Raw genomic sequence first — 23,732 nt, forward strand, 5'->3', positions numbered from 1 at the left:
GATAAACCACTGCACCCCTTCTCCTCGAGCTACAGAAATGAAAAAGGTTATTTTATTTGGTTCTTCCTCATAAAAAGCCCATAACTCTGGGTTTAATATAAAAAAGACCGTGATGGGGTTTTTAAGTCCCAACGAAAAGATAAATAAGGTAAATAACAGGGGCTGTTCATAGACAGCAGGTATGGCGTAGACCTTTGTTGATTACCTCATGTGTTTCACCTGTGTCCTGTTCCACTCACCTGTGTGTAGTTAGTAATCAGCTCTCGTGTAATCAGTTGCCAGATTGTCATTGTCTCGCACATGCTCTCCAGCTTGTGCCTCATGTTTGATGCCTTGGTTTTTGACTCTGCTTTGATTTATAGACTCTGCTATTTGTGTGATTTCCCTGAATGGACTTGTCTGCCTTTGCTGACTGCCTTCACCTGTTTGACCCCTGACGTCCTCAGTAAAGATTTGGATTTGATAAACTGCTCTAAGTGTTCTGTGCTTTTTTTTCTGCAACTGAGTCACAGTTTCGTATTAAAGCGTTATAGCGCGAGTAAATCACACATAAAGTCAATGAAAAGACAAAATTAGGCGCAAATTCCTGCCGGCAGCGCGATGGACACTACCGGAATGACGCAATGGCGCGAATGACGCAAGTAGCATGATTTTGTATTGTACCCTTATTTTCGAGGGTTGAAAAATCTGAACTTCACCAACCAATTTGCACCATGATAGCCAATCAGCATTGAGATCCTCCATGGACATATGACACACAGGGTGTACCGGCGGAAGTTCATTCATTGATTCAACAATTTTACATCCCTATAACGCAAGTTATTAGCAGGTCCTCTGCAGGCACACTAAAAAGTGTTAGTTTTGACAGCTATTTTAGATTTAGTCTTAATCTTGAGGTGAAAATGCTAATTAGTTTTAGTCACATTTTAATCATTTTTATCCTTCATAGTTTTAGTCTAGTTTTACGAGTTCTAAGACGAAAATTCAAAACTTTTTTTTTTGCCGAAAATTCATGACATTTTTGTCAACTTGTACTCAATGTTTTCTATATGTTTTTTAATCTTTAATCTAATCCAGTTAGGCTAATTCATGTATCAGAAATTAGAATCGCCATAACAGGTTGTATAAAAATTTGGCTGCTGGCTCTGCTACCTTTCTGCTGTAACCAACAAACTCCATAAATCCATGCAACAGCTTCACCATCCACATCCACAAACACACACAACTACTTATTTACTGCTGAATTACAGCTCACAACTCACACCAACAGTTGACGCTGCTCCAGTGTGAGGGTTTTTGCTGGCTAGCGAAACATCCTGGCACAGACTGTTTACTGGAGTTTGCCAGCCTGTCGCTCATGCAGCATTTGAAGATAATTGTAAGCACAGATGTTCTCGGTTTTTCAGTGTCCGATAGTCCACCACCACCATTTTTGTCATGTCTTGTCAACGAAAATGAAACATAGATTTCGTCTTAGTTTTTATTATCAAGATCTATTTATAGCGTGACATTGTCTCATTGTCTTCGTGGAAAAAAAGGTCATTGAAGAAGAAATTTTTTTGCCATAGTCTTCGTCAACGAAATCAATACTAATGGGGATAAAATTATCACAACAGTGAAATGAGCCATTCCGCCAGGGTTGTGACACTCAAAAAAAACATATGTTATGATTTACAGACGTTTCTTTTACAATGTAAGTTTTTAGGAAAAAGTTTTTTGAGCCCAGTGGCATCACGTGACAGACCTGAATAGTGTCATTCCACTTTTGTCAACTATGTAAAATTGGCTTCAAAGCCCGGCACTGTTCCTGATGGCTGATGCTGTGTTCGTTTTGTACTCGGAGGTTGGAAGTCAGCAGTGGGAATGACGTCACCTCTGAGTTGACAACAGTTTTTGCATTCTAGTTGACAACGGTGGACAAGTCGTAAAAAAACATGGACGCCCGCAAGAAAGCCTTTGGAGTATGGACAGCTTCAAAAACATCATGCACTCCAACTGATGAACGCCACAGATGAGGCTGACCTAATGTAAAACAAATAAGATAAAATTACTATAAACAGTACTTTAGCAGGACGTTTACTCACTATGTTTTTGACCGGCAGCCATCTTGAATTCGTAAGTCGGGGTTGATGTGGTTGCTCCGAGTTTCCAAGTTTGAAATCCAATTTCAGGGTGCGTTCTAGTTTAAACTTCCGACTGGGAACTGGGAATTTCCGACCTCTGAGTACAAAACAAACACACCATTAATTACAACAGACTTCTATATTGCGCGTCTGTCTTTAATAACTCATCAGACAAGATGTTCCTTGGGGGCATCTTCCCCTGGTACAAGATGGTACATTCAGTTTTATAATAGCAAAGCTGCAGTCTGTGGTGACTGAATCACCCTCTAAATATTTTTAGTGAAGCATGTTTCTTGTGTGCATATTTTATTAATTTCAAACAATAATTATTTTAGAAAATACACATTTTTCTTTGTGGACCTGATTTGTGAATTTCATCCACATCCATTCAGACATGTGATGGTGACAGCAGGCCGTGCCAGTCACCTGACGATCCACCTGGCTGCTCAAGTTTACATGTACATCCTCACTTCCTGTTTCCAGATCATCCATGTTGCTCACCTGACACACTGCTCCAGTCACGTCTACCTGCTTTAACCTGACTCTTTAAGCTGTGTAACACTGGCTACCTGAGTTTGTAGAAGCTGCTGTCCGTCTGTGAGCGCCCTTTTCAGTTGTCCATCCGACTCTGTCCCTCCAAGTTCTCATCTACCGGCCTGTTAAAGTGCCTTTAATTCAACCTGCTCTGCTTGAGTTTCTGCATTTGGTTCCTTGTGAAATGATTTCAAAATACTGCATTTGCGATTTGAGCCATAATTTTAGTCGCGATAATATATTTTGCATTTTATTTTCCCTGGAAAAAAAAATAATAATAATAACAATGATGTGGTTTTTGCTGAGGCCTGTACCAAACAAACATGCTCCCTTTTGTCTGCAATATGATTTGCAGAGGCCTCTCTGTAGCACCACAGTGCATCATTTATAAAAGTATGCTGTGACTAATTTTACCTTTATTAAAAAAAAAAAAAAAAACATAAATAGTTTTTTTTAAAAAGCAGCTCCTGTAAGTTGGATATTGCACTTGGCCGTACTGCAGTGTTGATAATATTTGTGATTAATTGTGCAACCTAAGAACAATCTGCAGGTTCTCTCAGTTCTTTTAAATCAAGGCTGAAGGCTTTTCAGCTGCTTTTAATTAAATCAAATATTTGCTCATTTCTTACACTGCAGCTTTTATTCCTGTGTTTCATACCTGTCTTACTCTTTTTGCTTGGTTATTTTATGTTTTTTCTCTCTGCTCTTTAATGACTGTTAAATTGTATTTAAATGTCCTTTTATAACTTGTTTCTCTTATGAAACTGTGATGTTTTATGTGGAGCACTTGTTGAAACGTCCTTCAGAAATAAACCTGCCTTGATTCCTGTTGCTGCTCCAGAACTGTGACAGGCTGTTGATAACAGGGGAAATTATTTGCAGGTGAACTTTTAAATAAAGTTTGTTTATTACAGGGTTAGTTTCACAATTGAAAAGAATATCTTGAGGATACACACAGAGTTTGGCAAGTGAGCATTTATTTATGCAGCTCCTTATATGTGGAATCTCCTGCAGAAGGGCTTAAAGTTGCACTCTTTCGTTGCTCTTGGCTGTTTCAAAGCTCTGTTGCAGGATTTTTGCACACAGTCTTCTATATGCCAGTGTCCCGGTGTGTCTTAGCTGGTCTTTGTGATCATGTGTAGTTGCCCTTTTTTGCATTTTTATGGTTCACTTCTAGTATACATTAATCTAATTTTATACAGTCTATGACATTAACATACTTTTTGGCTTGTCTTTGTAGTAATCTTATTTTGTGTTTTTATATCTTACTATATAATGACTCTGTGTGTGTGTGTGTGTGTGTGTGTGTGTGTGTGTGTGTGTGTGTGTCTGTTCCACGTTTTTCTCCTCACTGACTTTGTCAATCCATGTGAAATTTGGCACAGTGGTAGAGGGTCATGGGAGGATGCAAATGAAGCAGTATTACATCAATTAGCCAAAGGGGGGCGCTATAGCAACCGATTGAAATTGCAAACTTTGAATGGGCGTATCTCATGCCCCGTATGTCGTAGAGGCATGAAACTTTGCACAGAGATGCCTCTCCTCATGAGGAACAATTTTGCCTCAAGAACCCATAACTTCCGGTTATATAGATTTTCTGCCATTTTGAATTTTTTGAAAAACACTTAAAATTGATCTCTTCCTAGGAAGTTTGACCAATCTGAATGAAACTCAGTGAACATAATCTACGTGAACAGGACGCCTCAAGGTGACTGGAGAAATTTAACTCTAATTAGCAACTGGGTGGCGCTATAACAACAGAAAAATGCTTAAAAATGGCTAAAATGCGACCGATCGCTGTGGCTCCCCCTGTGGCCCAATGTTTGTTTTGTTTTTCTTTCTAATTTTTTGGTATGACTAAGTCATGGTATGGTATACTGTACATAATCACGGAAACTGTCAGTGTGTCATTCTGTCAGTCAGTCATTCTGTCTGTCCCACGTTTTTCAAAAACTGTCTGAATACATTGCTCTTCTTAATGGGTTCAGCTGACTCTTTAATCTGCAATTTCCTATGACCTGTATCCCAAACATACACCATGTGAAACTGTATGTGGGCAACTGTGCACTCAGTGGGTATGGACTAGCTGCTGTATATTTTTATTCTGTATTTTTGGTCTATGTTGTCTGTCTGTAGCTTATGTTGCTGCCTGTCTTGGCCAGGACACTTTTGGCGAAAAGATTTTTACTCTCAAGGTTATTCTGGTTAAAAAAACGGTTAAATGATAAATAAATAAATAAATCTCTGCAGCAATGTTGTCTTTTTTTCAGGTGTCAGGATGGCACACTAAAAGGAACAGTATTCAAAAAAAAAACAGCCAAAAATATGTTATATTTTTTGGTGTACCATGTTTGTACCCTCTGATTTCGGCACACTGACCTCCAAGGGCGAAGGTGTCAACACTGGGGCGGGGGCATGTATATAAGTGAGGGTTTGGGGCCTTCCAGCAGGAAGTTATGAGCACCAAACACTTCATTTCCTGCATTCTGATTCATATTATGCATATTTTTTGCCTTTACTGCATCAATTTATGGTGGAAGTGTATTTAATTTCATGAAAATAAAAGTCCCTACACATGTTCTAAATTACAAGGGGGATACGTCCCCAGTGTCCCCCCTGAAAACTACACCTATGCTTACCTCACTCAAGGACAAGACGTGACAACATTATCTGCTGCACAAACTGAGCCTGGAGCTCCCAGTCACGGGGCATCCTGTCTAATCACCAGGACCCCCCTCTGCTACTGGCAAATATATTCCAATATTGTCAGACACCCCCTGACCGAGTCCCTGCAGCAATAAATACACTGCTCGTGCTGTATGTTGAAGATTAATGGCATCAATCACACTTCCTCATCAAGCCACACACACACACACACACACACACACACACACACACACACACACACACACACACACACACACACACGTAGGTGCTGCAAACATTGTAATCTGCTTCTGTGTTTCCTTTGCAGACTAACTCTCATTTTTCTTTTCCTTTGGGTTATTCCATGAGTGAAATGAACTGGCGCTGCTTACAGCCACAGCGGTAATTATTTACTGTCAGGCTCCACTTCTCCCATCTTACAACTTGTGGAAATGATGGTTTCTTGTCTCCTCCAAGACAGAGGAGTCACAGCTTTGAAACATGAACGAACAGAGGGAGGAAGTTTCTTCAAGTTTAGTCGAGTCGATTTTATTCATAGAGCTTGGAATCAGGGATCGGAGCAACTTCCAGGAGCTGTTGTGCTTTCAGCAGCCAGCAGCTGGCTCAACTTTCTTTCTACAAACATTTTCTGTTCATAGAGTTCAGGTTTTACACTGGTGCATATTTCAGTTTGAGGAAAAAGTGCTTTAATGGTACTGAAATATGCACTTTTTCTCTTAATCAGTGGTTCCCAACTGTTCCAGCCACGGGGTCCAGATTTCCAGTTAGGAACCACTGCTCTAAATGCACTTTAATGCACTGTACTGCCGTTTGTATTAGTCGTTTTAAGTTACATTGTTTTTGAGATAAATTTTATGTATATATTTTTTTATCCTTTCCTGTGAGCCTCATTGAAATCCAAAGCTTGGGTAGTGACTTGCAGTGTCAGAAACCAAGGAAAAAAACCACCCTTTAACATCGGCATGATATGCGGCAGGTTGCCATTACAGGTTACCGGCGCCTAGTGGCATCAGAAGGAAAAGTGGCGGGACAAGTTCGAAAGTTAAGGAGGCAGAAGTCCGACTTAGGACTTTCACCCAAGAGAGCGGTGTGTGTGTCCCGTAAGATTCTAAAGCCAAACCCTGTTAGGAAAACCATGTTTTCTTAAACCCAACCAAATTTCCTGTGAAAACAGACGTGTATTTTGAAAGAAGACAATGCATGTGGGTGGCACGGTGGTGTGGTGGTTAGCACTGTCACCTCACAGCAAGAGGGTTCCCGGTTCGATCCCGGGTGTGGGAGCCCTTCGGTGCGGAGTTTGCATGTTCTCCCCGTGTCAGCGTGGGCTTCCTCCCACAGTCCAAAGATATGCCACAGTGACATGACATGACACAGTCCAAAGACATGCAGACTAGGGACTAGGTTAATTGATAACTCTAAATTGTCCGTAGGTGTGAATGTGAGCGTGAATGGTTGTCTGTCTGGCAGCGGTTAGAAGATGAATGAATGAATGAATGAATGAATGACAATGCATGTAACACAGTGTCCCAGATCGTCAACAACCAACGCACCAAAGGTACCTTGCACGTCAAATCTGGACATAGAAAGTCCATGACCAAACGTCAGTATGTGACGAGGTCGGAGTGAGAATCTTGCCTCTGGCACTGTTTTTTTAAAGTGTGACACATAAGTTGCTGAACTTCTGCAACTTTTTCTGCAAAAACGAAATTCATAATCTTTGGCATTGCTCTCTTCTGATATGAACAATAATCGTCTGTCATTCTTAGAATTATAAGTTTCCAGACAAAAGAAAAAAAATTGCTTTTTTTTCTCCCCAGACATTTCAGTTTTACTATGAAAAAGAAAATGTAATTGCACATGTGAGCCAGAGAGAGAATAAAAATGAGAATTTTAAAAGCTGGAGTAAAATCATTAGAAAGTTTCTCGGATTTTACTGAATTCCCAAAGCTCAGCACACTTTCAGCTGACTTTTGAATATTTATAGCAGCAGACATATGGTGTCACTCCTGACTGTGGACTGCCATCAAGTGGCGCTGACAGTGAAGCACAGCATGTTGCATCCCATAAACACATGAGCGACCCTGACTGTGCTGGTTTGAGTTTTGGCACATCACCCCACACTTTTATGTGTTTGTCAGCTCAACAGGTTTCATGGCAGACTCCAGCGTCGTGACCTTTATGCATTTCACAGTCACCATGTGGGGTTGGCACGAACAAACTCTGGAGAGCACATCTGGAACATTTGTTCTATGTGAAGGTCGATCTCATCAGTGACTATTTATAGATGCTGAGTGTGCATTGAGACTTGGGTCGCTTGTCATTGTTAGCTTGGTGCAAAGAGGTCACATATCATCATTTCATACTTCAGGATGTGACTTTTCACCGTCCAGATTGCACACAATCATCAGACATTGTAAGAGGACGTTGGCATGCGTTAGAGATGCGTGTCAGCTGTCCATAACCCGCCCATAAAAGTATACAATACACCGACTGAAGCTATTGTTGGTGTCGCTGTCATACTTTAAATAACAATGGCTGCGCGACAACAGCCAGAAGAAGCATATGCATGCATGCAATGTGGAGGACAACTATGTGAGCGGGTTTTGCTTTCCAAGGCTATGAGTTATGGACGTCTCCTGTGGTTTCTTTCTGTCATCAAACTACTCTAAAAATATAACTTATCAAGAAGTACTGAAGAGAAAGTAGTTCTATTAAAGTCCGAAGTAAATTAACCTTTTGTTTTCATTATTTCTGAAATGATTAATGTTTGGAAAATGAGAAAAACATAATTCTGATGATGGTTGAAAAACAGTTTTGGGAGTTATTATCAGACTGACGGCCTCTAGAATTTAAATAGCTCATTATTTTGTTCAAAATTTGAGTCTGTTAAAAGAAACTTTTATTTGGGATTTGCAACTGTCATTGAAATTCGAGCCCTTAAAGGTTCAGTGTGTAGGATTTAGTGGCATCTAGTGGTGAGGTTGCAACATTGCAACCAACTGAAACAACCGGGTCTCACTCCGAAGTTGTCGAAATCCAGCTCTTGGCAGTGACTTGCAGCATCAGACACTGATTAAAAAAGCTGTCCTTTAACGTCGGCATAACAGGCAGCTGGTCACCAATATAGTTCAACGGCACAATGTCAGGGGGAAACACAGTGGGACAAGAACGAAAGTTAAGGTGGCGAAAGTCCAAGTGGGGTGGGAAGGAGGGGTGGTGGATGGGTCCAACTTTCACCCGAGAGAGTGGTGTTTGCGTCCTGTAAGATTATAAAGCCAAAGCCTGTACTTTTTTCCTAAACCTAACCACATGTTTTTTTTGTTCAAGGAAAAAAAACATCAATTGGCGGTGTGGTACCAACGTAGTGTGCTCATTTTGAAAGAGACTGGATGTAAACTATACATTTCCTGTGAAAATTGAGTTGTATTTTGAAATAAGACAATGCATGTAACAGGCAGAACTTGACACGGTGTCACAGGACGTCAACCACCTACGCATCCAGGGTACCTTTCATGTCAGTCCATGACCAAACATCTATGTGACAAGGATGGAGTCAGAATGTGTTGACTGAAACTTCTCCACACCATCACCTCCTTACTCTAACTTTATTTATTTCGCAGTAGTTAGTATCTAGTTCCTAACATGTTGAGGCAGAGGGTACTTGCTGTAGCTCTGGTTGAGGGTGAGAGGCTGTCAGTAAATAATTTGTTGGCCACAGGGAAACAGAGATCTGTGTGGGTACATGAGATCCTAAAAAAAGAGGGTGGTTCAAGGGGAATACCACCAGTTGGTCCAGGAGCTTCTCCTCCATGATGGCTGTTTCCAGCCATATTTTAGGAGGACTCGGGGGCAGTTTGTCTCCTCCATTGTTTACCAATTGTAAACTTGTTGTCGTGAAATCAGCCAATTGGACAATGGGAAAAAAGATGAGATGACATGGGGCGTTTTTCTGCTTTTAGTTGAGGTCTTTTCAACTTGAGGAGTTCAGAGTGCTCTGGCAAAAACACCAGGCACCGAGAGTGCAGATATTTGAGGTGCATCAGAAGAAGAATCAGTGGAAAAAATTATATAGCGCATTATATCTGCCAATATATCCCCTGAAATCTGACACACTGGACCTTTAGTTATGTTCTTTGCCTTCTTTTCTTGTGTCTGCAAGATCTATTTAAACATTATTCGGGTGGGTAGCACCTGTTGTGCCCCCCTCCCTTCACTTTTCATCCTTCTTTTTTAATCCCTGGTGAGTTAAGCTGCTTTCCATCCTCTTAACGTGCCGCACATAAACCAATGGCTGCCAGTACAATGAAACATGATAAAGTCAAGTGCCAATATGGAACATCAAAGACTGTAGCTTTATTCATATCCACTTTAATTGTCTCAAGACATGATAACAAAACAATTTGTTGGTAATAAAAAACAACGGGTCTCTACTCATCCTACACTTTGCTTTAAGTGCTTTGAGTCATTGCACAGAAAAAGGCCCTGATGTACTCGGGGTTAGACATGCTCATGATCTCTCACAGCTTTCAACTCACTTAGCCTTCAGATAACTATTCCATATTTCTGCCTAGACGACTTCCTCATCCCTGCTCTCGGTTGACCAGCCTCATCATATGCAGGACACCTCACAGAGTGTCTCACTGTGCTCCACCGCCTGTGTCAAACATCTTCTTGCGGCCCTCCATGCCTGACATGGCCTCCACGTTCTTACGCCAGTCGCCGACTTCAGTAGTGAGCACCTGGGGTTGAACAGAGATGGAAGATTAAAACACATCATCTCCCAAGGACCAAATGCCCTGCCTCAGGCTGAATGTTTGGGAGCGTTGACACCAGTACCTTGTCCTGTTTGACGTCCTCCTTCTTCACGGACTTGAGGTTGGCTCTGAGGTCCATGGAGCCCTTGTGTTTGGAGCCAAGAAGAGCTCTCATCATCTCATCTGCAGACACCCTCACCTTCCTCAGGGCAGGCTTTTTGAACTTGCCTCCAAGGTCCTGTATCTTCAGTTTCAGCTCATGGATCTAACAAATACGACAGATCTCTTACTTTTCTTAAGGTGTAAAGATGCAGAACTGGGGCATTAAATAAGGAGTGTTTGGAAGCTTACATCTTTGTTGTGTTTGCCCACTTTGTATTCACAGTCATATCTCTCCTCGTCCACTATATCAATTTTTGAATGAAGCTCTTTGCACATTTTCTGAGAGGAAATAGAGGGTTTTAGATTTATTACTCAGACACGTTTGTACATTTCCTGCTGTAGAAAAAGCTATTATTTTTTTGTGGTTTATGACCCTTACTTGTAGCTCATCCAGTGATAGTCCAGACATTTGCAAAGGGGGCAACTTTTCTCCTAGGTAGCGGACTTTCTCCTCTTCCCTCTCCTGCCTCTCCTTCTCCAAGTCATCACAGGCTCTTTGGAGGAGAAGCATCTGATTGGACAAAACAGATACCGATCAGAGGATAATCCTTTTAGTCTGGTCATGTTAACATACCCAACAGACTCCAAGATGCCATTAAGTGAATTCTCGTTATTATATTGCGACAAAGGTGTTTCGGTTGTTCATAGATACAGTATCACAATATATTGTGTAATATATAGCAGTGATTCCCGGGTAGTGTACATCAAACTATAAAGGTCATTACTATTCACCTTGAGGGAGAGCTTGCGAGACGCCGAAATCTTCGACTTCGGCTGTGGAAAAAAGTATGTCAGTATTATTTCATAACACAATCAAACAAACCAAAAAACCTATATATTTTTTTTATGGAAGCCCATTTCTGCCACTGTGATCAAAAAACAGATTTTTTAAATTCATTATAATGAGAAAATTTCTGAAAAAAATGACTAAATATATTAAAATAATGACCTACTACTTCCAAATAATGAGCGAATATCTCATAATAATCAGTTAGTATCTCTAAAAATGACTTAGTATCTTATGACAATGAGTTACTATCTCAAAATAATGACTTAGTATCTCATAATAATAATAAGTTGGTTTCTCCAAATAATGACTCAGTATCTCATAATAATGAGTTATTATCTCACAATAATCAGTTAGTATCTCATGATAATGAGTTAGTATCTCATAATCAGTATCTAATAATGAGTTATTATCTCATAATAATTAGTTAGTATCTCATGATAATGAGTTAGTACCTCCATAATAATAATAAGTTGGTTTCTCCAAATAATGACTCAGTATCTCATAATAATGAGTTATTATCTCACAATAATCAGTTAGTATCTCATGATAATGAGTTAGTATCTCATAATCAGTATCTAATAATGAGTTATTATCTCACAATAATCAGTTAGTATCTCATGATAATGAGTTAGTATCTCATAATCAGTATCTAATAATGAGTTATTATCTCATAATAATTAGTTAGTATCTCATGATAATCAGTTACTATCTCATAATAATGAGTTATTATCTCATAATAATCAGTTAGTATCTCATGATGAGTTAGTACCTCCATAATAATCAGTTAGTACCTCCATAATAATCAGTTAGTATCTCATGATCAGTATCTAATAATGAGTTATTATCTCATAATAATTAGTTATTATCTCATGATAATCAGTTACTATCTCATAATAATGAGTTATTATCTCATAATAATCAGTTAGTATCTCATGATAATGAGTTAGTACCTCCATAATATCAGTTAGTACCTCATAATAATCAGTTAGTATCTCATGATAATGAGTTAGTACCTCCATAATATCAGTTAGTACCTCATAATAATCAGTTAGTATCTCATAATCAGTATCTAATAATGAGTTATTATCTCATAATAATTAGTTAGTAACTGATTATCATGAGATACTATCTCATAATAATGAGTTATTTTCTCATAATAATCAGTTAGTATCTCATGATCAGTATCTAATAATGAGTTATTATCTCATAATAATCAGTTAGTATCTCATGATAATGAGTTAGTACCTCCATAATAATCAGTTAGTACCTCATAATAATCAGTTAGTATCTCATAATCAGTATCTAATAATGAGTTATTATCTCATAATAATTAGTTAGTATCTCATGATAATCAGTTACTATCTCATAATAATGAGTTATTATCTCATAATCAGTATCTAATAATGAGTTATCTCATGATAATGAGTTAGTACCTCCATAATAATGAGTTAGTATCTCATAATCAGTATCTAATAATGAGTTACTATCATAATAATGAGTTAGTATCTCATAATCAGTATCTAATAATGAGTTACTATCATAAGTTAGTATCTCATAATCAGTATCTAATAATGAGTTACTATCATAATAATCAGTTAGTATCTCATGATAATCAGTTACTATCTCATGATAATCAGTTAGTATCTCATGATAATCAGTTAGTACCTCCATAATAATCAGTTAGTATCTCATAATCAGTATCTAATAATGAGTTATTATCTCACAATAATTAGTTATTATCTCATGATAATCAGTTAGTATCTCATAATAATGAGTTATTATCTCATAATAATCAGTTAGTATCTCATAATCAGTATCGAATAATGAGTTATTATCTCACAATAATTAGTTATTATCTCATGATAATCAGTTAGTATCTCATAATAATGAGTTATTATCTCATAATAATCAGTTAGTATCTCATGATAATGAGTTAGTACCTCCATAATAATCAGTTAGTACCTCCATAATTATCAGTTAGTACCTCATAATAATCAGTTAGTATCTCATAATAATGAGTTATTATCTCATAATAATCAGTTAGTATCTCATGATAATGAGTTAGTACCTCCATAATAATCGGTTAGTACCTCCATAATTATCAGTTAGTATCTCATAATCAGTATCTAATAATGAGTTATCTCATGATAATGAGTTAGTACCTCCATAATAATCAGTTAGTACCTCCATAATAATCAGTTAGTATCTCATGATAATCAGTTAGTATCTCATGATAATGAGTTAGTACCTCCATAATAATCAGTTAGTATCTCATGATAATAAGTTATTATCTCATAATAATCAGTTAGTAACTCATGATAATGAGTTAGTATCCCATAATAATCAGTTAGTATCTCAATCAGTATCTAATAATGAGTTATTATCTCATAATAATTAGTTAGTATCTCATGATAATGAGTTAGTATCCCATAATAATGAGTTAGTATCTCAATCAGTATCTAATAATGAGTTATTATCTCATAATAATTAGTTAGTATCCCATGATAATGAGTTAGTATCCCATAATAATCAGTTAGTATCTCAATCAGTATCTAATAATGAGTTATTATCTCATAATAATTAGTTAGTATCTCATGATAATGAGTTAGTATCCCATAATAATCAGTTAGTATCTCAATCAGTATCTAATAATGAGTTATTATCTCATAATAATTAGTTAGTATCTCATGATAATGAGTTAGTATCCCATAATAATGAGTTAGTATCTCAATCAGTATCTAATAATGAGTTATTATCTCATAATAATTAGTTAGTATCCCATGATAATGAGTTAGTATCCCATAATAATGAGTTAGTATCTCAATCAGTATCTAATAATGAGTTATTATCTCATAATAATTAGTTAGTATCTCATGATAATGAGTTAGTATCCCATAATAATGAGTTAGTATCTCAATCAGTATCTAATAATGAGTTATTATCTCATAATAATTAGTTAGTATCCCATGATAATGAGTTAGTATCCCATAATAATGAGTTAGTATCTCAATCAGTATCTAATAATGACTTATTATCTCATAACAATCAGTTAGTATCTCCTAATAATCAGCTAGTATCTCATAATAATGACTTATTATCTCATAATAATGACTTATTATCTCATAACAATCAGTTAGTATCTGCTAATAATGAGTTAGTATCTCCTAATAATCAGTTAGTATCTCATAACAATCAGTTAGTATCTCATAATAATCAGTTAGTATCTTGGGTATCCCTAAATATAGACTTTGTATCTCACAACAATGGAAAGTTTTCTCAAAATAATGACTTACTTATCCCAGAATAATAAGTTACCATCTCAGGATAAACACTTTGTATCTCTAAATAATTATATGCTTCTTCAAAATAGTGGCTTCGTAAAATTTCCAATCATTTTGAGATATTAAGTCTGTTTTTTTAGAGAGCTCTCATTTTTCAGATACCAAGTTATTATTTTAAAATAAGTAACTTATTTTGAGAAGTTTCTCACTGCAATGACTTAAAGGATCTTTTTTTAACCCACTGGCAGGATGTCAAACATTTTAATGGTGATTATTCAAACAGTAACTGAAATTGAAGTTTTTGAAGACATGTTATGTACCAAGAATGGAGAAATTAACAAGAACACCATTCGCTATAATATCATCAACTGCAGAATGATGTTTCTGAGGGCTTTTTAATGGGCTCACTCAGCAATGTTCCTGCTTATCTCACCAGCAGTTGTGATGCATGACATGATCCATCAGCTGCTCCATATACAGTAAAAATATGTATGGAAAGACCTGCGAGCGTCAAACTCGCCACCGCTTACTGCAGCAGCATGTGGAAAGATAATGTTTTATTATTAGGACGAAGTCGAGGGGAAAGCTCTCAGTGATGCTGATAACAGCTCCTGCCAGATAACCGCTGCCAGATCTTTGCCATGTGCATCAGGACAATGTGTCCCCTCTCCATGTACAGAGGATTAACACTGTGGAATATAGCCGGCTCACCTTATCCCTGAGATTCATGGCTCCGGGTCTGTCGGGCTCCTGAAACCCCAAACAGGGACAAATGAGGGAGATGATGCTGCACGTAATTAGCTTTGCATAAAAGGAGTTACTGTTTCATGTGTTTAAGGAGTAAATACAGCAGTCAGTTACACAAATATGAACCATGACAGCAGCATTCAGGGAGAGAGGATTAATACTCTTACCTCACTTCAACTATAATCCCAAAAACAAACACCACATGAAAGAAAGAGAAGTGTGTGTGTGAGAGCAGTTTAGGGGTAATGAGTCATCCCAAAGAACCACAATGTAATTTTACCCATCAAGGCGCCACATAGCAAACAGTCCTCAACATCCCTTGACAAGAGGATTAAAGCAAGGACATGACAAGAGCAAATCCTTCCACTATATTCAGCATCATCGGAGCTTTTTTCAGTGTGACAGATTTGTTAAAGCACTCTGAATCTGACAAACAGACAGGACTGTGACAGCTGCAGTCACAAGTAAAAGATTTGGCAGATCAAGTAGTCTCATTAGGCTGACGTTTTGCAGAGATCTAGTAATTAATTACATGCAATTATACTTGACAAAGAAAGATTTCCTCACTTTAAAATTGGTAAAACATTGTGCTCCTGTCTATTAAAACAGCTACACTGAAAATATTCTAATTTACATAAACCACAACAAATATTTAATTTAACAAAATACTATTATAAACTCAATGAAATGCGGGGACATTACTGACAGCTTAACAAACTTCAAACACATAATAAAGCAGTGGTTGTTTTACCTGTGAATGGGCGCCTGTAAAGATGCAGAGAGTCAAACAGCGGCTGCTGGAGACAATGGGCAGCTTTTTATGTGAGCCCTGTGGCGCATGGACAGCAGATATAACGTCTGGTCCCAAGAATGCGCTGGCACGGGCCCAAGCATTAAATATCAACCCCCCTGACACTGTGACAACACCAGTGGAGGATAATTATAAATCATGAGCATTACCTTAATGGTATTGTCTCAATATTGCCTCAGTGTTGTGTGAAATAAGTTTTTTGTAGGAAAAAATGTATCAGTGCATAATATGGTCACAAATATTGACATATTTCTTTTTCACTTTTAAGTAGAAGTTAGAAATCAGTTTTCCTTTCTTGCCAAGAGTTGGTGAATGTAGCTGGAGTCATAAGCTCTTAGCTTAGCTTAGCATTAAGCCTGAGAGTAGAGGGAAACTGCTAGCCTGGTGTCATAGAAAGGCAACAGAATCTGCCTACCAGCCCATTTTAAAGCCAATTACGAACACAAGTTCAAAAACCAAAGTATGGAAGCCGAGAACAGCCGTGTGGATAATTCTTTTAATGCTGTTATCTGGAGATTTATTTATTTTGCTATCATGAAAATGAGCTTTGTTATTTCGAGATATTGAGATAATCAACCAGTTATCATGAAGGTTGTTTCACTTGGGTCTTTAAGAGAGGGTCCATGACCCATAGCAGGTCCTTAGAGTTACTACAGGGGGGGGCCGCCAAATTATTGTTTGATAATTTAACCCTTTAAAACCTGAGCAAATTTGCCTGATTCCTTTCAGGAACACAAGAAATGACCCAAAAATTAGCAAGAAATTAGTTAAAGTTACAGGAAAATTAATTGGAAAAATATTAAAAAACTAACAAGGAAATGACCTGGAAAAAGTGCTAAAAATATATGTATAGAGATAGATTTTTTTTCTCGAAAAATATATATTTTTATTAATTATAATTTCATTTTTCTCTGCATTTTTTTCCTAGGGTTTTTTTTTTTTTGGATAATTTTCTAATAATTTCCCCCTCTCGCTCCCTTTCTTTCTTTTTTTCTTGTTACGTTTTGCAATTTTTCTTGCAATTTGCAGGACATTTCTTGACAAGTTGCTCATTGCCTTTTTTGCACATTTTCAATAGAAATTAATCCTATTTCCTCAGGATTTAAAAGTTGAAATACTTGTGAAAGGCATTTGAATGCAGCACAAGAAAACTGATGTCTATCCAGGGTTCAAAGTGTTAATTTAAGTTTTAAGTTTGTTTGTTTGTTTAAAAATAATAATAAATATGCCTGCAAATACACATGAACATTTCTGAGGAAAAAAGAACTGGATTGGCTTTACAGTCTTACGGGAAGCAAATATCGGCCTCGCGGTTGAAAGTCCGTAGTTGTTGGACCCATCCACGTCCCCTCCTGCTCGCCCTACTCACACTTTCATCGCCTTAACTTATATTGTGCCACTGCGTTTCCCCATGACGCTGCCAGGCGTCATTACACTATAAGGGTGACCAGCCACGCATCATGCTGATATGAAAAGACAACTTTTTTGTCGGTGTTTGACGCCAGAAATCACTGCCCAAGCACTCGATTTCGACGACTTCAGAGTGAGACCGTATTGTTACGTACTATTGAAACATACCGGCCGTTAGCTGTATTATTTCACCAAGTGTACGGACATACTTGTGAGCCACAGTGGATCCTTTTGTAACTGTTGGAACAAGAGACTCTAACATCCACCCCAGAAACCAATGACGAAAGTGCAGGGGGTGAAGCCAAAGCACCTGACTATGCTACTACTGCTGTTGACTTAGCAGCTAGATGTAAGCACAAACAAGAATAGACCCAAGAATTATCTAAATGCAATTCAGGATTATTTAATATATATAGTAGAGGGTCCCTGCTCAGTCTCTCTTCATGCTTAGAGGTCTTTGGCCTGAAGACCCCTGTTATTATGTTAATCTGAGATCAGGCGTACCATGCAGAGTCAACAGGTGTCTGCAGGCCCTGTAGGGATGCTGTGGGGGTCACTACGTACAGTGGGACGGGCTTACAAGTCTCACAGCGAGCCGGATGGCCTTAATGATGCCTTTACCTCTGTCATTATAGGGTTTATTTTATAGTTGGCTGACAGAGAGAGGTGGGAGCTGGTCAGCCTCTCATCTTTGGCTGATATAGAACTGCTTTAATGACGTACCTGCAGCAAACAAAAGTACATATTCATGCCTTGGCTTACTGCTCAGTTATTAATCCTCCACAATGGTAATGACAATGATGTCATCCTCATTTCTTCTCTGATAGTTTTTGGGTGTTTAGTCAAATATGTCATCACAGGTTAATTGATTACTGTCCACGCATGTGTATCTGCACAGCAGCCACGCAGAGACTGTTAGCCCGTGTCACTACCACTCTCATTTATCCGAGGGGCGAGTGCAGAGTGACATTATCAAGGTTAAATAACAGGAATTAGCTCCTGTGACATTTGATCTGTTCTAATCACAGTTATTATGAACAAAATACTGGTTGGTGTGATTATATGGCGTCTCAAAATAACAAGCGCTCGTTCCATTTGTGCCACCTTGGCTCAGAGTTTGTAAGGAGAGGAGCAGGGAGAATAGCAGGTTTGAATAGCTGCTGTGGTGAAGGTATATAATTTATTGTCTCAACAGTCTTATTAAGAAGATGGCAAATAGAGATGGGGAAAAAAGATGACACGCTGTTTTACAGCTGTTTATCACTGGTATTGTTACTCTGCTGCAGTGCTGATGTTCTGCAAATGTCCAGGCGAGGATTAATAAGCAGATATAAATTTAAATAAATGTCCTCAGGGGGAAGATGTGTGCTCAAGCTTATGTGTCAAAGCTTATCTCTGTGATTCCAACTAACAGTGTTTTATTTGACAATGCCATCATTCCACAGTCTGAATAGTTACAACAAGTTATAATTTAGATTAATCTGTTTATCGGCACGGTGGTGTGGTGGTTAGCACTGTCGCCTCACAGCAAGAGGGTTCCTGGTTTGATCCGGGAAGGAGTTCTTCTGTGCGGAGTTTGCATGTTCTTTAGTTATTAGTTACTTTGCAGATTCAGATTACTGATACTAAACTAATAAATGATGACATATTATTCTTCTTTTGTTTTCCATAACCACTTATCCTGTTGGGGGTCATGGGGGCCTGGAGCCTATCCCAGCTGACATTGTACGAGAGGCAGGGTACACCCTGGACAGGTCACCAGACTATCACAGGGCTGACACATAGAGACAAACAACCATTCACACTCACATTCACACCTACGGACAATTTAGAGTCACCAATTAACCTGCATGTCTTTGGACTGTGGGAGGAAGCTGGAGTACCTGGAGAAAACCCACGCTGACACGGGGAGAACATGCAAACTCCACACAGAAGGGCTCCCCCACCGGGTTTGAGCCAGTAACCCTCTTGCTGTGAGGCGACAGACAACCACTAGACCACTGTACCGCCCCATATTGTTGTTATAATTATCGATCAAAATCATCATCTGAAGTGATACACTGACACAAGACAATACGATACAGTGGCTAGTTTAGCTGTGAAATCTGTCAAGACCCACAGCATGACCGCATCTCCCAGCGAGCAGTAACGCTTTTCAAACCTAGAGAGAAACAAACTGGAGGAAAAAGTAGCAAAGCACCCAGTAATGTGTGTGCACCTTATAACTAGTCACTAGCATGCACTTGGGCCCATCGTAACTACCATATGCCACTGATTTCCAAACCATGGATACATTACATTTGTACATTATTATTATGTAGGTTGGCGAATATGTTGAAACGTTATGTTTCTTTATGTTTGTGGTTAGGTTTATAACCACTTGGTTATGGTTAGGAAGGATCATATGTTGTCCAGTAGTGTATATGACCTGACATAACCTTATTATCCTGTCATGACTTCTGGACACATTTGGTCATGTGAGGAGAAGCAGTTGTTCTCGGAGCTGGTTGTCTGAATGACAGGAAAACAGCAGCTTAAGTGACAGGAAGTACCTTTTAATGCGTATTGGAAAGCTGAAGGTGTGTCAAGTGATACTGCTTGTTTGTCGTCATGATGTACTAATTCTTTGGCATTTCTCGTGAGTAAACCCTCAAATGTCCATTCCTGTGTTTTGAGTCTTTTTATTCTACAACAGTCCTAAAATACCTGGTTTTGGAGGCACAATTCCAGCTGGACAAGTAGCAATGTCTCTGAAAAAAACGACTGCTTTTTATGGCACTCGAACAGTGGTCTGCAGCTTGGCAGGCATCTCACCTAGGCCATCCACCATCCCCTCCACCTCCTGATGACATATCAGCTCATATGTCATTTTAGAAATGTTGATATGATGTATGAAACATCGACATGTAACATATGGTATCTGTGGTACTGCCGACTTGGCTGTGTAAATGTTATATCTGCTAAACATTTACATGTTGTTAGCTTTGTCATTCTGAGCATGCTGATGTTAGCATTTAGCTCACTGCTAGCATAGCTGCACTCTGTCTTGTTTCTATAAAATGATAAACGGTGTATTAAATGACATTATTTTCTGATTAAAAGGCCTGTATTCCCTCTGAGACCTCCTCACTCAGTCCTCACTTGACTTTGACTCTTTGTCCTGCTACATGAGTGTTTCTGTGTTTACATCTGCTGTCAACAAAATCTTGGCCTGACTTTATCAAAGATTTCAGAGCATGAGCGCTAATCTTGTCCTGAGCTCTGACGCTTCTTGCAAATCACTCAACCCCGAAGCATCGAGTTTCTCTTCTTTCCACCGGCTCATACTGGAACAAAGCTGATGCCAGCGCTAAGGTGTTTCTGGTAAACAGAGCATTAGCTACAAGGACAAGGACCTCGGAGAAGTCACATGGAACGAGGAAGAGTGTATGCTGAACCTCTGCTCTCTGTGAGTTGCGAGGGCTTCTCGGAGATTAGAAACCGGAGTGGAAATGAACCAGAAGATTTGTCTGCAGGAATAGCATGTTTGAATTTGGTTGAGTGAGTTCTTGTGTTAAATCTGCGATTGTCACCTTGAGTACCATAATCTTTAAGTCATGCCCTGTAGTACAAAAATAATATATGACTGTGTGTGTGTAAATAACTGGTATAATGTTATGCATATGTGTGTCCCTAAATAAATATGTGATATATATGAATATCTTTGTTTTAAATAGGAAGAAAAGGACATTCTTATATTTTTTCTTCACTTTTATTATATTTTTCATTGTATTTTATTGTATTATTATTTTTATTTTATTTTTAGTTAATTATTATTATTATAATTTATTGTTTCTTCACTTATTTTTTACTTTATTTTATTTTTATTGTATTATTATTCTATTATTATTTATTGTTTCTTCACTTATTTTTCACTTTATTTTATTGTATAATTATTATTATTATTATTATTATTATTATTATTATTATTATTTATTGTTTCTTCAGTTTTTTTACTTTATTTTATTTTTATTGTATTATTATTCTATTATTATTTATTGTTTCTTCACTTATTTGTTCTACTTTATTTTATTGTATAATTATTATTATTATTATTATTATTATTATTATTATTTGTTTTTTTAACTTATTTTTTACTTTATTTTATTGTATAATTATTATTGTTATTTATTGTTTCTTCACTTATTTGTTACTTTTATTTTCATTGTATAATTATTTTGTAAATAATTTAGGATTGTAATGAATATATAGATACATTAAATAACGACTATATAAATAATCAAATGGGTAAACATATTTCTCCTATTTATTGTTTCTTCAGTTTTTTTACTTTATTTTATTTTTATTGTATTATTATTCTATTATTATTTATTGTTTCTTCACTTATTTGTTCTACTTTATTTTATTGTATAATTATTATTATTATTATTATTATTATTATTTGTTTTTTTAACTTATTTTTTACTTTATTTTATTGTATAATTATTATTGTTATTTATTGTTTCTTCACTTATTTGTTACTTTTATTTTCATTGTATAATTATTTTGTAAATAATTTAGGATTGTAATGAATATATAGATACATTAAATAACGACTATATAAATAATCAAATGGGTAAACATATTTCTCCTGATATTGATTATAAATATTTTCTAAAATGTTTTTGTCTTGCTTGTATGTATCAGGCTACAAAATATATAATAGATAAACTGTATATTTTACACATGTATAACTATATTTAGCATTAAATAATCAGATTTAATAAAGGCATAAAGACCATGTCACAGTTTAGGTTTTTTTAGTATAGTACAGTATTATTAATTGTTACACAACAAACCTCTGAAGATATTTATTCTGGATTATTCTTTCTGTTTTTCCAGGCTACCAGATTCATAATCCTTTTGACATATGCCATCAAATTAGCGCTACAGTGTCAAACACCATCCAGCGTTGGTTCCTGCCTCTGATACCACAGAGGGGGAACAGGAGCTGGAGAGACAATGCTTCAGTGAGCAATGAGAGGCAATAAAATGAGGAAGACGCAGGGGACAACAAATGTTCTGTCATCATTTTTTTTTTCCTGTGATCCTCAGCAGGTGGGAGTGCTATTTCTGCCGCAACCCAACTCCCTCCTGTCTCCACACAGACACATACACACTAAAAGAAAAACACAGGGAGGCCTTGGTATCAGAGAAGTGCTTGTAATGCACTTTCTACTGTTGCTGCTTTCATAAATAGGTAGGTGACAGCGCAATGTGTCGCTCCATAGTTTTCCTTATGTGGTCATAAATCTAACCAATTGAACTCATTCTGAACCTTTAGGGTGGAAGTAAAGAAACAGGAACATCTGCTACAGCTGCGTTATTCTCTGAGGCGGGCTGCTGATGTGTGATCTTCAAGGATTTCAGTGCGTCCCCACCTGCTCTTTGAAGTCTTATTTGGTTTGTCAGTTGTTTGCTGTGTAACCCATCTGAACCCACTGTCACGGCCCAGCTAACTCAGCCATGAGATGTCGACTCATTTGAAACCACTGTGTATTTTATATAACATGAGCCAAACGGTATTCAAAGCAATTATATAAGAGATACAGCGCTGTACACTAAGTGTCATGTTTCAGGGGCACTGAGACCTAACATTTCTAGTATTAACATTTTATGCTATTTTTATACAACTCCACAACACCTCAGTGGGAAATATTGTACTTTGTACTCATGACATTTATCTGACAGCAGTGGCGCCATCAAGGGAGGGTCAAGGCAGGACACAGCCACCCTGATACAATCGCTGGCTCCCCTCCATTCAGCCCGATCTCACTTGTCGTTGAAATCCAACGCCTGGGCAGTGACTTCCGGCGTCAGACACCGACAAAAAAAAAAGCTGTCCTTTCACTTCGGCATCACATGCGGCTGATCGGCATTAAAGTTTAACAGCATCTGGTGGCGTCAGGGAAAAACGCTGCAGGACAAGAACAAAAGTTACGGCGGCAAAAGTCCAAGTAGGGTGGAGGCGAGGGGACGTGGATGGGTCCAACAACCACTGACTTTCACCTAGGAGACTGGTGTTTGCTTCCTGTAAGATGGGAAAGTCAAATCCTGTTCTTTCTTCGTCGAAACCCAACCACGTGTCGGCAGAATGTAATGGTTTGTTATTGAAGGTGAAAAGTTGTAAATTTGCGAGCCCGGTCTCACTCCGAAGTCGTCGAAAACCCTGCACTTTGGGCAGTGACTTGTTGCGTCAGACACTCACGAAAAAAGCCATCCTTTAACGTCAGCGTGACGCGTGGCCGGTGGTCATTGTAGTTTAACAGCACAAGACGGCGTCAGGGGGAAATGAGAACAAATGTTAAGGCGCCAAAAGTTAGAGCAGGGTGGGTCGGAGGGGTGGTGTATGTGTCCATCAAACACCGACCTTCACCAGGGAGAGCAGTGTTCGCATCCCATAAGATTATAAAG

At 37.9% G+C, this 23,732-nt stretch overlaps 1 protein-coding gene across 1 annotated transcript; it reads right to left on the reverse strand.

The window, feature by feature from the left end:
• Positions 1-9,657: 9,657 nt before the first annotated feature.
• Positions 9,658-15,117, reverse strand: LOC125882529 (troponin I, slow skeletal muscle-like). The gene is made up of 6 exons (XM_049566259.1): positions 15,023-15,117; positions 10,973-11,014; positions 10,620-10,751; positions 10,430-10,519; positions 10,161-10,343; positions 9,658-10,063 (listed from the first exon to the last, which is right to left on the reverse strand). The coding sequence occupies exons 1-6, from the start codon at positions 15,038-15,040 to the stop codon at positions 9,962-9,964; spliced, it is 567 nt and encodes a 188-aa protein (XP_049422216.1). The 5' UTR covers positions 15,041-15,117; the 3' UTR covers positions 9,658-9,961.
• Positions 15,118-23,732: the final 8,615 nt, after the last annotated feature.

This window comes from Epinephelus fuscoguttatus, linkage group LG22 (genome assembly GCF_011397635.1).
Source record: "Epinephelus fuscoguttatus linkage group LG22, E.fuscoguttatus.final_Chr_v1".
NCBI lineage: Eukaryota > Metazoa > Chordata > Actinopteri > Perciformes > Serranidae > Epinephelus > Epinephelus fuscoguttatus.